The sequence below is a fragment of the Heliangelus exortis genome, chromosome 15 (assembly GCF_036169615.1).
Source record: "Heliangelus exortis chromosome 15, bHelExo1.hap1, whole genome shotgun sequence".
Classification (NCBI taxonomy): Eukaryota; Metazoa; Chordata; class Aves; order Apodiformes; family Trochilidae; genus Heliangelus; species Heliangelus exortis.
Genome location: NC_092436.1, coordinates 9,766,408 through 9,784,143, shown reverse-complemented (window position 1 = coordinate 9,784,143; position 17,736 = coordinate 9,766,408). Strand labels below are relative to the sequence as shown.

At 41.9% G+C, this 17,736-nt stretch overlaps 1 protein-coding gene across 1 annotated transcript in view; it reads left to right on the top strand.

Moving 5' to 3' along the window:
* UBTD2 (ubiquitin domain containing 2) overlaps positions 1 to 16,476 on the top strand; it is a 55,063-nt gene extending 38,587 nt beyond the window's left edge. Inside the window, exon 3 of the mRNA XM_071758423.1 lies at positions 10,243 to 16,476. Coding sequence (XP_071614524.1) covers positions 10,243 to 10,640 — 398 coding nt within the window. The 3' untranslated portion in view covers positions 10,641 to 16,476. The remainder of the gene's footprint in view (positions 1 to 10,242) is intronic.
* Positions 16,477 to 17,736: the final 1,260 nt, after the last annotated feature.

Sequence of the window (17,736 nt, the reverse complement as noted above, 5' to 3'; positions counted from 1 at the left end):
TAATTTTGTTTTTCATCCTCTACAAAATTCATTATGTGGAATCTCTTAATCACTTTACATGGTTGGGCCAGTACCCACACTGGGGATGTTGATGATGAACCCACACGTGTTCACAACGTGAAATGCACCTTGTGCTGCTTTAAAGCAAAAGGCTACTGTGGAAGGGACTTAAAAATCATAACTTGAAAGAGGCTGAGTTTGTTCAGACCTGGAGCTGGTAGTTGTGTTTTACTGACAGTTATCACTGAGAAGTGGAACAGGCTCTGCTTTTTTGCTGATAAACTTGTGAGCGTAATACAGAGCCTGGCAGGGATCAAGCACTAATAATGTTGGGTTTTGTTTTGTTTTTTTTTTTTGTGTAGCTTTTTTGCAAATAGAACTTGAAAAATACAAAACAACCCCGCCCCCCCCCCCCAAAACACAAACTGTGTTTTAAAACACAGAAGACAAACTGTGTATTTTAATTCATGCTTTGACTATTAGTTATTATACAGAAATAACTAAATCTCATAGCTGCCTTTTTGTTTTGTTGTGATCAAGCAAGTCTTTTGTAGAAGGTCAGAGCTACAGCAAAACCTTGAATTTTCAGTGTGTCTGTGCTGATCCCCAAAGCCTCTGGTAGGTGTGCATTTAGGGCATGATGCAGCTCTAACATTCAATCTTTTTTTTTTTTTTCTTTTTTATTATAAATATGGTAATTCTGAAGGAATAGAATCCTGGAGATGCAGAGCACTTTCCATAGAATAAAGCAATGCTGCAGCCTTCTGTTGTTTCCTATAACCTTTAATCCACTCCACCCACACCTTTTAAATAGCCTTGTGCTGTAGTTTTATTTTGGGCTGTAGGTACTAATGTGGGATTGTCAGTTTGCTTGACCTCTCTGGATCCTTTAACATTTTTGCTGATTATCCTTGGAGACTAAGCATGCAGATTCAAAGACCTGTCAATGAGCATAGAAGTCATTCATGTCAGCACAGGGATACAAGCACATTTGAAAGCAAGAAGAGAAAAATGGTACGGGGCAAACTTTTGTCTAGGTTATTCTGTTTTTTCTGTCCCCTGTTGCATACAGGTAGGTCAGAGGAAGAGTTCTTGCCTGGGATTAGTTTTCTGCATCCTTTTCTCCTTGCAAAGTGATGTGAGACTTCTCCAAGCTCCATAAAAGCCAATATTTGCTTTTGTTTGGTTGAAGGGGTTGTCTCTGCTCTGTTAGCTGGAGCTTTAAGGCTGTTGAGAGGCTGAGTGCACTGGCACTGGTCATGCAATGGAGATGGAGCAGCTTGAGTTGCTGCAGTCCCTGGTTGCTATTTGAACCTCCTAGGTTGAACAGACCAGGACAATTTAGCATGGTCAGCCTGTGCTTTCTCCACCTGAGAAGCATGGGATTTTTTGAGGTGGCTACAAGAGTCATCCCAAGGTAGAACAAGAAGTTAAGGACAAGCGGATTGTACTTAATGAGCTGAGTGTCTCAAAGGTGAAGTTATCTTTGCCTTTTGTGTTATTTGGAAAGGAGCACAACAGGCTCTGGCTTATTTGTCAGAGGATGTAGTGGCCTGTGGTGTTGGATCACTAGTGCCCTGGTAATCCTAGGTAAAGGAGAATCCTCTTACAATAAAACACAAATAGCATAACATTTACCTTGTCTTCCAGAAGTAACTGGAAATAGCAAAGTAGCTTGTCATATTAGAAAAGTTATTATGCTAAAAGGCCTACTGTAATGGGCAAAGACTTTTTTCTCTGCACACCAAAAACAGTGCCCACAAATAATTGTAAAACTGTATTTTCTTTTTTCTCCAAGTCCTTCTCTCACCCCCTTTAACAAGATGGATAATGGAGAACAGCAAATGTAATTGGGGAGGGTATACAGAGAATCTCTTTTACTAACTAGATTTTTTCATTATTATTTTTATTTAAGAAGCCTGTCTAGACAGGCATCTATTTTAATGACATGCAAAGCAGAATAGTACATGAATACTTCCTTACTAAAAAGACTTGTAATCTTTGAACCTTGATGTAATGTTTCTTGGAAGCTGTTACCTTCTTACAATATTAGATCCAAGTTTTAGAGTGCTACAGAAGTGGCAGGACATATGGTATTACTAACTTGACAACTACTGAGCATTAATACATAACTGATTTCCTCTATCAAACCTGACTTGGATAAAGAAAAACTCACTGAGTTGGTCTGTTATAGAGCATCATGGCAAAAGCCTGCAAGGAAGGAGATGGGAAAGATTGCTATAAAGGATCTCATAACTGGGTGACTGGTTAACCAGCTCGGAACCCATGGTTGTGATTAAAATTCACCATCTTCTTGCACTGTTTAGTTCATTGCCAGTCCTGCCCTAGGAACTGGCAAGTCCATGCTCTGGAATACAGCAGTGAACCAACCTTATGGGCATCTTAGTTGTGTGCCACAGCCAGAGCAGATGGAAAGGTGATTAACTACATAGATTTGTAGGTGTTTGTGCTCTTTTAAAACTGTATTAAGGAAGATGTAGCTCTGTTTGGTAAGCTACACTACTGTCAAATTTTGAGCTTTCTGGTGTAGGTCCCTTCTTCGCTGCCTCCACCCCTTCTCTGGCAGAGGAGCTGCAGATCTCAGTTCTTACAGGATTGCCACTGCTGCTGTTGGCCATGGTTGAGGATTTTTAAGAGGAATTTTGGGGGAGTTGGTTAATGGCCCTGAGCCTCTCTTTCCCATGTAAGTGTTCTTCCCAAATCATTCTCTGCACCCACCCATCCCTCTTCCCATGGCAGCTACTCCCTCTCCTCTCCCTGCCCTGCTCTCCCGCAGTGGGGTCAATAAGGGATGCACACCTACTACCTGCAGCTAAAGTATGAAGAAAATTGGCTTGTTTATCTAGTGCAGAAATTTCCATCTTTCAGAAGACTATGTTAATCTTAATTATCTTTCACCTTTAGCCTAGTTAATAGTGCTAATGAATAAACTGATGCTGGTGTTCTGCTGTGATAAAGGGAGCAGCAGATCAGCATGCCCTGTGATACACTTTGCATATCTGCAGCATTTTCCCAAAACAAACACTCCAGGCTCCATCTCTCCTCCTGTTCCCCAAAATCCAACCCTAAACAAAAGGTTTCTGAAACACAGAGGTAGCAGTGTCATGGAGGCTGAGTGGCTTTCAGTTACAACACCTGGACAAGACAGGGTAATGATGGCACATCCCTCAGCCAGCAGATTTCGGGAGCTGCTCAAACCCCTTGTCTCACTTTGCTGTTCAGGTGGGTCTCAGTTTCTTTGGCAGGTGAGAGCCCAGGTGATGCCATTTGGGGAGTGTTTGCTGTGCTCTGCAGTGCTGCTGCCCTCAGGATTTGCTGAGGGTGGTTTGGGTTTTCCTCTCCTGGGCCCAGCATGCAGGGGTGAGTTGCAAAACTGGCTTTAAGAATGATTTACTCATTAGATTGCCAGCTTGGTTCACAAACCTGCCCCACACTGGAGTGAGGTGTGATTAGTTTGAAGCAGAGTGGCTTAGATATGCATGGAGGAAGTCTTTGGCTAGATGCACTGAGATTTGCTTCTTAAAGTGTTATTACATCAAGGATCATTCTGGTTGCAGGGGACCTTAAGAGTCTGTGTAGTCCAACCCTCTGCTGCAAGCAGGTGTGTCTCAGGGTATTGTTTTGCAGAGCCTTTTTAAACAGCTGAATGTACATTACTTTATCAGCAATCTTGGAGCCTGGGTGAGCTGGGTTTTCTGAAGAGCATCCAAGTGAGGAGATGAGCATGAGCAGTGCAATAGCTGATTCAGTAAACCAGCTACAAGCTGGTTCTCCTGCCAGAGAATGGGGTGGGAGGATAACAAAGGCAGTAGCAGAATTTCTTGATTCCCTCCTTCTTTCCCTTGTTGTCATGCACTAAGCACAGTTCCAGTCTGTCTTGTGCCAGTTGCTGTGAGCTGGAGTGAACTGGTCCCCACTCACCAAGCAGCTCCTGAAGCACTGGGATCTCCTGCTGGCTCTGGGAGTTGTTCTTTGTGGAACTGAGCCAGACCAGATAATGTTCCTGTAATGGAAGAGCTGTTTTTCAGTGAGCTTGAAGTTATAATTATTAAATGCTTACTACTTATTATCTACAAGCCCCATTCTTTAAGGAGCTGGAGTAAGTTTATTATAAAGGGAGGCTGAAGATGAGAGCAGAGCTGTGCTGTGTAAGGAATTGTGCTGTGGCTTAGCAGACAAGTTTCTACCTTTATAAAGACTTTGTACTTGTACTACTTGTACTAAAAGCTACTACTTGTACTAAAAGCTACTACTTGTACTAAAAGCTACTACTTGTACTAAAAGCTACTACTTGTACTAAAAGCTACTACTTGTACTAAAAGCTACTACTTGTACTAAAAGCTACTACTTGTACTAAAAGCTACTACTTGTACTAAAAGCTACTACTTGTACTAAAAGCTACTACTTGTACTAAAAGCTACTACTTGCACTACAGTAGCTTTATGGCAGTTTGAATTTGCATAGCCCATGGAAGCTGAGGTGGAAGCAGCATGGGAGAGGCCTTACATCTGTGGTTTATTATCAAGTGTTTCATCCTCAGCAATAATAATTGTAGCTGCTTTATTGTTCTCTGTACTCCATGGTGCAAGGCACAGGCTTGCACGAGCACTCCCACGCGTTGCCCTCCAGAAAAGAGGAGAGCTCCAGTTAAGTGCAGCATCATTCCAGTTAATACTCTTGTTGTATGGGCTTTAATGTGAAAGAGCTTGTTTTCTATTAACTCCTCTCAGTTTGTGATGGCTGAAAGAGAGTTTGAACAGAGCACTGTGGGTTTTCACTTGTTTGTTTCAGTCCTGCTCCTGTACTGAGCAAAGTCACCCTTCAGCACTCTTGCATGCTGTTGACGTCAGTACATTTTTTTTTTTTTTCTTATCCTGTGTATCCCAGCCATGATCTGGAATCAGCAACTCATGAAGATGAAGAGATAGTTCAGCTTTTCTGCCTCAGTCATTGCTCTCTAGGAACTGCTGCACTGTAGGACCCAGAAGTGACTTGCTTGTTGACTGATGCTGGTAATGAGTTTTAGGCATTAGTGACCTTTATGGGATTCAAACCAATAGTTTACAGGTGAAAACTCTACTATTGCAAATTTATTCAGCAATCCAAGCTCAGCTTGGGTTTGGAATGGAGCTTTTCAATAAGAAAAAACCAACAAAGCCAGCTGTTCCTTGGGCAAATGTGTTATACACAGCCATTTAAGCTCCTTAAATTAGCTAGACTCATTGCAATGCTAGATTTTCTTTTGTGTCATAATTTCTCTTCCTGCAGTAAGTCTGTCTGGGGGAGGGGAAGAAGAGATGGAAATCTGCTCGGTTTTTTTAGTTTTGGGTGTTTCTGAGCATTCCTTCTGAGAAGCACTCAAAATCTTAAAGGAGAAGACCCATCATGAACAGAAGGCAAGAAATTTGCTGCTTTTTCTGAAGAGACCAGCTTTTAAAAAATGCCAAAATACCATTAAAATGCATTAAAACTTTTTTATGTTTTTGGATAAGTGTGATCATATGTGCCAAATTTCAGTAGCATGCAAAAGTTTTATTTTTATGTCATTTAGATCTCTTAAATTGCTGATTTCATGTGCAGAAGGACAAGTATATCCATACTGTGTTCTGTTTAGGGATGGAAGCAGTATCTCAACCAGTCCATCTTAGTGTTTTCCCTTAATAATCCAGACAAAAATCTCTGTCCTAATAATCTCAATACAACCAAATTTTCTGTACTACATGGCAATTTATTTCAGAATGTTCCCATTCCATATGCTTGATGATGATGATCACATCTGCTTATTTTTCTGCCTGAAACTCTCAAGCTGTCTCCTACCTGGGTAACAACCAACAAGAAGCACTACTTTGCAGTTCCTTCCAGAATTCCCCAGTCTTCAAGCTTATATTACTTCTGAAATACCCAAATAATCCCATTTAATGCTCTTCTAGTATTGTATCATCTGATCTGATTCAAGGTTATGAAGTTAACTCCTTAACAGAGTTGCAGCATTGATACTGAGTGACTCTAGAGCTTGCAGACAGTATAAGTCTTTTACTGGGAAATTTTCATAATAATTTAATCAATTAGTTCCTCAGATCACCCCTTTGTGTATGCCAGGGCATCTTAATTCTGAATGATTGAAAGTTAGATTACAGTTTGGGTGGGCTAGTTAGTTGGTTGGTTCTGTCAGTGGCTTTCCTCAAAGGCAGTTCCTCATGTTGCTACCAGGAGGTTCTGTGTCCAAGTTTATTAAAGGAGGAATATTTAAACACACAAAGAGTAGTCAAATATGTGCAGTACTGATAATTTGAGGAGAAAACAAATTAAGCTTATTGTTTTAAGGTATTTTTTTAACATCTCCACCTAGACTGATGTGTCCATCAGCTATCCTCTCTGCTGCTTTCCTCCTGAAACCTGCCCCTTTTCTATGGCTTCTTGGTACAATTCAGCAGTGAGAAGTCAAAGCACTGACTCGCCTTCTAGGCTTTTGACATCTGAACCTTGTCTGGTTGCCTGATGCAACATCCATCCAGCTGCAGGATCTGGGGAAGCAAGAGGAAGCAGGGCAGGGAAAGGCTCTGCAGTGCTCTGAGCACCCTGCTGCCTGCCTCAGCTGTGAAACCTCAGTTTGCTTTGCTTTTTCCTTCTCCCCTTTATGGGAAGCTGCATCCTTCCTATGCTGTAACAAGCTGGTGAGGACCCTTGTTGCCTAGGTAACAGGGAAACGTAAAAAAAATAATTTTTTTTTCTTCCTCCTCTGTGATTTCTCATAAAAGCTTGACATTCTTTTAGTGCCCCTTCCTGCTGGCTAAGTAGTGTGGCCCAAGTTGATGTGTCTTGCAGGAAGGATCAGAAACATGGGTTTCCGTTATAACAGCAACATTACAAAAGGTTTTGTAGTTCAGATGCTTAATTTCCTGCATGCTTTGTGCTGCATAAAGGATGCTGCAGGGAATGCCTTGGTGAGGAGCTGCTGTCTGGATGGTGAGGTAGCCCTTGCCATGGAGACTGTAGAAAATTCAGCCACTTTCTCTCTACCTTATGGTTTTCTGCATCTCTTAAAATAGCTGCCAACTCACAGTGCCTTTGGTTAACACACTCAGCCATTGTGTTTTGCTTTTGAATTCCAACCAGTGTGACACCACTTCATGCTCTGCCTTTGAGGTTGTTGCCATTTGTGACAGAGCCTGATCCTCTTCGACTTAACCAACCAAAAGCTTCATAAAGCCCAACAGGAACAAGCTGGCTGAAGAAGCTCCACATCTCTTTGGAGTTAAGGACCAACTCCTGGTCTCTTCCCCAGAGCTCTGGCTGGGTGGTGTGCCAGGAAGGAGGTGATGCTGCCATCAGGTTTCTCCTGCTCTCTGTGCTTTAATCTATGTATCCAGTCTTGAAAGCCAGTGAGTGCTAGGTAGTAGGACTTGATAGGCTTAGGGACATTTCTACCAGTATGAGGGGAAAAGTAGGTTGACTGGTGGGGGTTATGGGAAGCTGTTGTTATGTTAACAAGTTGTTATAAACTATTTCTCAGCCTGGGAAGGGACTGTGTGGTTTTTATTGGCAAGAGGTTTCTTCTACTGTCTCTCTTTCTGTTTTTAAAAACAGACCTCCAAGTTAGCTGCTGTTTCAGAGGATTTTTTTAATATTGCTTATCTGATTGTGATAAAGCAATCCACTGTTTATAGCATATGCTTTAACCTTGATGTTAGTTCAGCTTCAAATGCTAAAGAAATTCCTCAGCACCCTTACCCCATTCATTGCATGTAAAATTAACTCTTTGATGTGCTGTCTTAAAGAAAGAGTTCTTTTTTTAACACACATGGGCTTCACACAAAGCTGCAAGTTTAGCTGCTCTGGCTAAATTTAAATGTCATTCAAATTTGGATTTTATTTTTTTAGCAGTGAACTACATCTGCTTGTTTCTAGGAACTGTGATCTAGGACTGAGTACTGTGACATTTCCTAAGTTGATCAGGCATACAGAATGAAATTAACCTTGTAAAACAAAACTGAAGTATAGGAGCTTGAGGTATTAGTCTGCAAATTACAAAGTATCATGAAAGGTATGGATCCAATACAGTTTTGATAAAAGCTGGTTTGCTCTGAGATTAATAAATGATTGTAAGGAGCACTGTAAGTGTATTTTTTTTTCTGGATTCTTTTTGTTGTTTTCAATAAATCTTGAGGCATAACAGCCTTGGTGCTACCTGTACATATTTTCTTCAAACATCTCCAAAAACAAATTTTCCTTAAAAAAGGGAGGCTACAGCCTAAAAGGAAGAAAATTTCCAGCACAAGGCTTGTGGCCACGGTGGGCTGTGTGACCAAGTATATTCCTGAGTTAGAATTGTCTATTGTAGTAGTATTGCTGATTAAACAGCTAAGTTTAAGGCAACTTGCTGTCAGCATGAAAAAACCTCCAGCTAAAAAAAACACCCCTAGTTTCTAACAAGGAGCAGTTGGATGTTATGGGCAGAACTGTCGAGTCAAAGAGTTTTTCTAAATATTCTGTAGCTCAAGGACTTGGCTGCTCTTCAAAGGTTTCCAACTACAAAAGGATGGGTAATCTTGCAAGTGAATGTGCCCCCTCTAGGGGCAGAAGTGTGGAAATTTCTTATAGCAGGTAAATCCAACTCTGGGAGAAGCATTTGGTTGGAGTGTGAATATCTCTTTTCTTAACCACAGTGAGAAGGGATTTTTGGTGTGATTTAGGATGCAGCTTCAGACACTTGGTTTCCTGTGTCACTGGAAGAGGTGACATGTGCTGCATGCAGCAGGGCTCTGCTTTCAGCCTTTTCTTGCTTTAATGCAGCCTATGAAAAACAAGCTGCTGTTTTTCCAGGATAGTTCTTGAAATAACTTTACAGATAGTGTTTTCTACTGTAGAAAACATCAGGTTGCATTTTTCAGTTCAGTAAGTGCTACAATTCTTGTTGTTCTGTGTCCTTTGGACCATTTTGGTAAAAAGGAATGCTGTGTGCTAGGCAGCTGCTGCTGCCTGTTGTCTTGGACGTGAACACTTTGATTTCCTGAACCTCTTGGGAGTCAGGGGGAATAGAAATTTCTTCTGAAACTTCAGGGCTTTGTATATGGTATATTATATATTACATATATACATATATATACACACACGCACAAATATACATATATATAATATATGTATATTTTGCACAGATGCTGTGCAAATGTAAAATCTGTTCTGGGTGTCATTGCTCTGCTGGTGACACCATGCTCTATATGGAGCCACAGAGTTGTCCAACTTGGGTGGTCGTGTTTGTTTGTTCTGGCAATGATCTCTAAACCATGAGTCCTGTATGAGCACATTCCAGCAATTTTTGAATGTTTGAGAAGTTACAAAACCTTTCTTTCACAGTGGTCTTTTGCTTTCAGTCTTTGCCAGTTTGCCTTTTCAGAGCTTGAGGTTAGGATCATGTAATTCATCCAAGCAGTATATTCTAGGTGCATCCATGCCCTGAAACTCAGGCTATGCTGCTGGTGAAATGTTCCTCTTTTAACTGGCAGATGGGCAGAACATCATCCTCCCTCTTTTCTTCCTTCCTGCTGTTTTTGAAATTTATCCTGGCTTATCTGGTGGGAACTGTGTTTGGCTTTTACGGGGTGCTTTTAACTCAACCCCAAGTTTCCACATGAAAACTTGGTGGAGCAATTTTTAATTGCAATGTTTTTTTTTTTTTGGTATCACTCCTTTAAAGCCTGAATTCAGACTTCATTACTCGGATGGTTTAACAGTAGCATAAATGTTTCTGAGCATGACCACTTTGGTGTTAAAACACAAGTCCTATGAGGCAGCTGGGGGTGTTCAGCCTGGAGAAGAGGAGGCTCAGGGGAGACCTCATCACCCTCTACAACTCCCTGAAAGGAGGTTGGAGCCAGGCGGGGTCGGGCTCTTCTTCCCAGGCAGCTCTCAGTAAAACAAGAGGGCATGGGCGTAAGCTCTGCCAGGGGAGGTTTAGGTTGGATATTAGGAAGAAATTCTTTACAGAGAGTGTGATCAGGCATTGGAATGGGCTGCCCAGGGAGGGGGTGGATTCTCCATACCTGGAGGTTTTTAAGAAGAGACTGAATGTGGCACTCAGTGCCATGGTCTGGCACCACGGCATTGGTGGATCAAGGGTTGGACTTGATGATCTCAGGGATACTTTCCAACCCAGCTGATTCTGTGATTCAGTAAATATGAAATGCATTCATACCCAACTTTTTTCCCTCTTATCTCCTCAAGGTGCTCTTACAGAGTGTTACGATGAACTGGGCAACCGGTACCAGCTTCCTGTCTACTGCCTCGCCCCACCTATCAACATGATAGAGGAGAAGGGTGACCTGGAGACTCTGGATATCCCTGATCCCCCACCCAATTCAGGGCACGAGTGCCAGCTTCGTTTGCGCCTCTCCACGGGCAAAGACCTCAAACTGCTGGTGCGCAGCATGGACACTGTGTACCACATGAAGAGGCGGCTGCACGCCGTGGAGGGAGTGGAGCCAGGCAGCCAGCGCTGGTTCTTCTCGGGCAGGCCACTGGCAGACAAAATGAAACTGGAAGAGCTGAAAATCCCAAAGGACTACGTGGTGCAAGTTATCGTGAGCCAGCCCTTAGCAAATCCCACCCCGGTAGAAAACTGATTCTGCTTGTTCGGTGATTCTTCTTTCCTCCGTCTCTGCCGTGGGATTTGTTTTCACTGCCCTCTCTTCTTTTGGTTTGTCCTGGATTGGTTCCAAGAAGTGACCAGCAAAAATTCCATCTGTGATGGAGATCTGCAAAAACAAAACGTGAAAATGTAAACTGGCCTTTGGGGTTGCCTGATCTCATCTTTAACGCGACAGCAAACATCACAGGGCAAGGGCAAAAGAAGAAATGGGAAGGGAAAAGGGAGGAGGTACAAGGAGGGAGGGAAGAGATTGTAGTTCACTTAATACAAAAATGTAATGATTCTTACAGCTGCAGGTGGTGTCCTGATCTGTGGAGCCAGAGCACCGGAGAGTGCTTTTATTTAAAATAATTTTTAAAAATCAATCAATTTATAAAATTTCATATCAGCACCACATCCAGTTTGTGCAAGAATTGCAGCTGCTCCTGGTCGGTCCCTTCCTGTGTGTTCACGGGGATCTTTTCTGGGTTGATGTAACTCGTGTGCTTAATCCAGGCACCACCAAGGCACAGCCAGCCCCGGGCAGCAGCTGGGCTGGGGGCTCGGTCTGCATCCTGCACAGGCAGCTCCTGGTGATGCTCAGACCAAGCATTTGTACATTCCAAGATGGCAACGCAGTCCTGTGCCATTGCTGGCTCCCAGGCTGGGAATGTGGCCCATGGGAGCCATAGGCAATAACTTTAGTCAAGATATACTCTCATGTACTGTACTGTAAACCTACTTGCTACAAGACTGACTTAGCCTGAAGTTTACTGCCTGGCTGGCACCTGAGTTTGTGCCTGCCAGCTTACTGTGTATCACTCAGATCATTAAACCAAGCTTTGAGCAGGCTTGCTGAGAGGAGTGAGGTGCTGAGCTGTATGTGTCAAATGGCACTGGTGTGGCAGGTGCAGGTTAAACTGCAGCTGCACCCCCATGCAATGGGTTGCAACTTCCCCTGCTCGGGTCCGAGAGGGCACAAAGCATGGAGGGTAGCAAAAGAGAGAAAACAGGACGTGGTTTTCAGCTTTTTCATCTGAGCAGCATTTGAAGCAGTGGTGAGTCTTCTGTTGACTCCAGGCAGGACAACTGAAGGTCTCCTCTCCAACACTCACCTACAGAGCCCAGACTCACTCACTTCCAGCCCAGAGCATGATGGTGGTGTTTCACAGCCAGTGCTTTCCCTTCAGAATGTAAGAAGAGGCCTTTTTGGCAAACGACAAATCCTTTTGTAGTCTCAAAAATCTGAATCAGAACATACTGGGGAGGGAGAAATCTACCAGCTTTTACCCTCGGTTAGAGATGCTGCCTGTGTTCCTTTCACTGCTCTGCACCCTTGTCTTTGGTTGAGATCAAATGCCCTGTTCCTTTTGAAGATATTTTCTAGTTTGGTTGTTTTTTCAGCCATCATTGAAGTGACTTCACTTCTTCCAAAGCTGAATGTGCTGTTCAGGTATGAATAGCATCTTTTTACTGGTTTCTGTCTTCCCTCTCATCAAGATTCTAAAGCTACAGTTGTGCCCAGTGCTTTCTCATCTGCTAGTGAAGCTGGTGGGTTACATTGACAGTTTTAAACTTGTTACTTTGGCTGCTTCGTTAATTCCATAGCACCCTGTTTCTTGAACTCAAAGGGAATTCTTGCTTCATGAGCATCAGCACAGAGCCAGAATGAGCAGAGGTCAATTGTACAACATCATTAGTCTGTCCCAGCAGGTGGAAGCAGGTGCAGAATTTACACTGATGATTGGAAAAGAGATTCACATTTTATGTTCATTTCCCACCCTACCCCAAATAAATACAGCTTTCTTTTTTGGTCCTTGTATTGTATTTAGCCTGTGGTTTTCTGACAGCTTCTTTAGTCTCTATTTGATACAAGATGACTGAAGTGCAGTGGTAGAGCTGTGTGAAGGAAAATTAGTTCCCTGTTCTCATTAACACCAAAGTGACTTGGTTTTCTTTTTTTCTTTTTAAAGGTGAAATCAAAGTTGATAAATACTAATGTATAACAAGTTTTCTATTGTGGAGTTTTTTTTTTCTTAAGACAAGTATTACTGGGGGTTTTGCAGCCAGTTCTTTTGCATTCCAGAGGGGAAAAAATATTTGTTACATAAAATATTCAAAAATTCCTCTAGATTTTTGCTGGGCAAAGGATGGCTTAATGCCAGGAAAACACTACTTGTCTCATAAGGCATAACTTACATCTCTGTATAAAGAGTCTTCACGAGGTCATTTCCCTTCAGTCCTTTGTGGAAGGGTGGAAGTTGAGATAGATTAAGGAGGAGCAAACCAGGGTGACAGTTCTGTAACTGTGAACATTAAAACACTACTTCTTTTCATAGGCTGTACTTTTATTTTTTTTTCTTTTTCCATTTTCAGGCAATTGTCAGCATGTACTGGTTTTGAGATTACAGCATAGACAAGCTGGGAGAGCTCCTTCTTAGCCTTTCCCCCCTCTTACTTGGGAAAGGTTCAGTTTTATAATGCTGTAATAGATGACCATGGTTTGTATTAATAGCTTTTGTGGCAGGGAACAAGGTGATGGTCTGAAGGCTCTGTCATGAGTGGGCTTTGAGTAGAACAAAGAATTGGTTCATGAAAATACTCTTATTCTCTAACAGCCTCCCCCCCTTCTGTCCCTTAAGCATGTATCTAAAATTGAAGAAGAAAAAAAAATGGTGGTGAAGTTCTTTTCTAATGTGAAAGTGAAGACTTTTCAAACCTCTTCTGTATAAAATGGCCAATGTGCTAAGCACATACCCTGCTGGAAACATATTTTATGTGATTTGTATTGGCAAAGAGTTGTCAGTTAAAAAAAAAAGAAAAAACACAAAACAAAGTATATATGTATTTGAAAATATCAATAATGAAGGCATACAGCATGTTGACTAGCATATAACCTGTATATAACTGGAGGGTAAGATTGGGAGAGCAGTCATTTCTGTCTCTGAAATGCCTTTCTTGTGTCCTATGAGATGGCCTTTGGTGCAAACACCAGTGGAGGAAACCCAGCTGGGGCTCCCCTGGGACTTGTGCTGGGCTCCCTGTGTGCCTGGAGGAGAGAGGGAAGGCTTCTTTAAACCCCAGAGCAGAGCAGGTATGGCTGAACTGAGACTAACAGAGTAGTTAAGCTGCTGGTTAGCTGGGAGGACCAGTGCAGGTCTGCAGGGCCACCCCCAGTGACTGCTGATGGGGAGGATGGGTACCAGCAGCACGCAGGTGGCTTCATGTTGCAGCGTGGATGTCTGCAGAGCTGCACACTGCTGGCAGCCTGGCCTGGGATGGGGTTTGGCATCCTGCTTGGTGTGCTGCCTGCTGCTTGGTGTGCTGCCTGCTGCTTGGTGTGCTGCCTGCTGCTTGGTGTGCTGCCCAGCTCTCTGTGGGGTCTTGGTTGCAATCGATGTCACGCAAGGGGTTTTGTAACACGTGCAGCCACGACCTCCGATGCCAAGTGCAGACAACTGAGGAGTAATAGGATATTTTCTATTCCTTAGAGCCCTCGGCCTTCTGGGTCATTCCTGATTAGCTCTGGCTAGGCCAGAAGATAGCAGTTTTGACTATGGTAGTGACAGATCTGTTTGACATGATTCAGATTTGTAAACTCATTGTTGCCTCTGCCTGACCCAGCAGCAATAACCTAGTGAAAGTCCACACCTCCTGGATAGCTTGAAAGGCAGAGAGGTGTTTCTCTCTGAATATCTGTGGTCTGCTGGGGTGAGGGAGCTCCAGAAAAGCCACAGATGCTGTAGGTACTTTGTTCTGTGTGCTGCAGAGGCTTGTCTGGGTTGTCTGCCACAACCAAGCATCAGCAGCTCCTTCTGAGCATTCAGCTCCCCAAAGTTTCTTTGACTACTTTGGCTCTTCATGCATCACAGTTTGTTGGTGTCCTCTGCAGAAAACAGTGTGCAACAGCTGCACTGTGAGAGCTTTTTTTAGTTTTGTGAAAGCTTTTGCTTCTCTGGATCTGGGAAATAACTTCGGAAAGCTAAATGAGGAGAGTCAGCAGTGTGTTAAGTTGGGATTTTTTTTTTTAGTAGACCCCCAGTGCTAAAAGTAGTAGTAACAACAAAAAGTCTTCACCCCAGAAGCAACCAAACAAAATGCCAGCTCCTCTTTGCCTTTCACATAAAGTTCCACATTTCTCTAGGGAGGAGAGGAAAGGGGCTCATTGAAGCCACAAGGCAGCACATGGCAATGTGCATAACCTTTGATAAAGAAGATGGCTGATTAATAGAATATTGCTCAAGTATGACATACTTCTGCATATATATCCATTGTTAGTAAATAATGTAAGCCCCTTTAAAAAAACTAAAAAAAAAACCTGGGTTGGTTACATTGGTAGAATGCTTCTAGCCCCAGAGTTTTGAAAGCATCTTAACAGTGTAAGTATTGATGAACTGAATGCTGTACATTTCTCATTTCTATGCTCAGAAGTGTAAATGGTAGCTACATTTCTTGCTCTTGAGCTGTATTTTACAAACTTTTTTCTATGTCACTGTAAATACATCCAAGACCCTGCACCTTATGCAGAGAATGTTTACATTTAAAAAAAAAAAAATTAAAAATTGTTGGCTTTTTCACTACGCTGCTCAAACACTTAGGTTGAAATGAAAGTAGTCTCTGTTAGAAATTTTTTTTTTCCTTTGCCCTTCACCACTTCCCCTATAATTCTGCCTCCCTCCTGGATAGTGGCTGGCAGCTCTTGGACAGCTTGTGCTCTCATGCAGTAGGATGCAGAAGGATTTGAGAAAGGTGTTTTTGAAAACTTGCTTTGGGTGGAGGGATGAGTTTTAGATGCTTTGCAACTTTCTTGGGAAAAGAAAAAAAAAAAATCTCCTTCAAATCCCCTAGATGTTGGTGGTCTGCTTTACAAGTTAACTTGTCTAGGAAGCCTTTGAGTTGCTTTCCAGCAACTGTGCTTCAGTCTTCTCCCAAAGAAGATGAATGTCCTGCAGTTACATCTGCAGCTACAAGTGCTTCTGTTGGTTAATGGCTGTATATACAAGTCTGCCTGCTTTAAGACTTTCCTTTTCATAAAGTGTTTTTGATTGCTTTGTTCTGCAAATGGCTTTCCTCTCCATAATTCATCCCCTTAGATACTCTGTAGCCACGTGTGTGTTGCTCTTGTTCATAGGAGATGGAGCTATAGCTCTCCTTCCAAGGGAGGTGGGTGCCACTGAGCCTACAAAAAGTCAAAACAGTTGGAAGATGAGGTTTTAACCAGCAGGCTGCTTGCCATGGACTTTGAGACTTTAAATAAATGTGTCCACTGGACTCTCTGTGAAAAAGTAGGTTCTTGCCCTCCAAGCAGGACCTCTGGTTGGGTATTTCTCCAGTAGAACTCTGTATTTGTAGATATCACAGATGAAGAGCATTCGATCAGAGCCATGGGGCAAATAGAGAACTTAAAATCCTGACTCCTGCCTTAAAACTTTTCGTTCATCTTGAGCTCCAGAAATTCTGCACCTGCTCATTCCCAAGTCCCTTTTTACTTTAGGAAATTTGAATCCAGTCAAAGGCTGGAGGCAATTTAAGGCAATTTAAACCAATATAAATTTTAGCTGATGACTTTGTTAAAGTAACTAACTGGTCTTGTATTAAAAACACTATTTGTGCCTCTCAAGTCCAGGGAATGTTTAAAAAGTGGTGGTGGCTTTTGAGCAATGATTGAAATGACTGTGTTAGCTGGCAATTTGTAAGACACTTGCTTTCATATGCTCTGAGCAAGAGACTTTGGTTTGTGTCCTCTCTGCCTCATGGTAATGGCTTTCAAAGATGGCTGGTACCATCAAATTTGTACTTCTTGAATAAATATCTTCATTTTTATGGTAAAACTTCTTGTATGCAGTTTGTGTGTACCATGTAACAAATATATATAGAATGTGGGATACGGTGCTAGATTTGGTACTGACAAAAAAAATACACAGCTCCAATGCAGAGTGGAACAAGGACAAGGGGATTCCAGTGATGTGACCTTTTTCCCCTGTAACCTTTCCAAAATCTTTTAGAATCCAATATACCAGTTGGGTAAAACATGCTTCTTAATGTTTTTTCCCACCCTGGCTCCTTCAGTCAATGAAGAATTCTAGGCCAATATGAAGAAGCTGTGAACACCAGGTAACATTTAAATGCATTATGTATTTTTATATTATACGTCTGTTTCTTGTTGACACATCACTGTGGTGTGTGCACAGATTTTTAATCAACTGCAAAGCACAACTAGGTTGCCTTTAGACTGTTAAATTATGTGATTTTTATTTCTTTTTTTTTTTTTTTTTTTTTAACCTGGGGAGGATCTTTTACCATTGAGAGCAAACCATAATGAGCTTCCATGAAAAATGCTGTACTGAATTTCCTGTATTAAAAAAATAGAAAAAAACCCAAAAAACAAACAAACAAAAAAAAACAACAAAAGAGACTTTCTTGCCTCTGCTTTTAAAAAAATAGAAGTAATCATGGGAATGTCATGTCTTAAGAAATAAAATCACTGTTGCTTTTTCTTTTAAGTCGCTTCAGTAAGACTTTTAGTTCTGAGTTGGAGCTCTACAACTTTTTCATTACTTGTCTGATACCCTAGAGACATGTTTTAGTAATAATTTTGGTGTGTGACAACATTTAATCTTGCAAATGAAAAATGCAGAGCCTGGAGATGGGCTCAGACATCCAGCAGGAACCTCCCCTGTGTCCAGCTCCCACTGTCTGCAAAGTGCTGCTGGCTCCTGGGTGAGCTGTGCAAAATAATGGATCTGTGTAATTTTCCTATAATTACATTAACTGACATGTTGTCTTAATTCAGGTCACCACTTTTATAGTCTTGATTAACTACCTAATGTATCAGAGGATAAGGGATAATTTTTTAGGCCACTTTGGCCTAATGTTATCACAACTAAACAGTTCAATTAATTTTTTTTATTCTAGGATAGTTTCATGGTAGAATTTTCATGAGTTAAGAAAAAAAAGGGCATTTTTCTGAAACTTTTTCACTCTTCCCCCTACATACATGTTCCTTTTTTATGTTTGAATTTATATAATCTCTTATATAGGTGTATTCGCTTTTGTGTGTGTGTGTGTGTGTATAGATATATATATATATA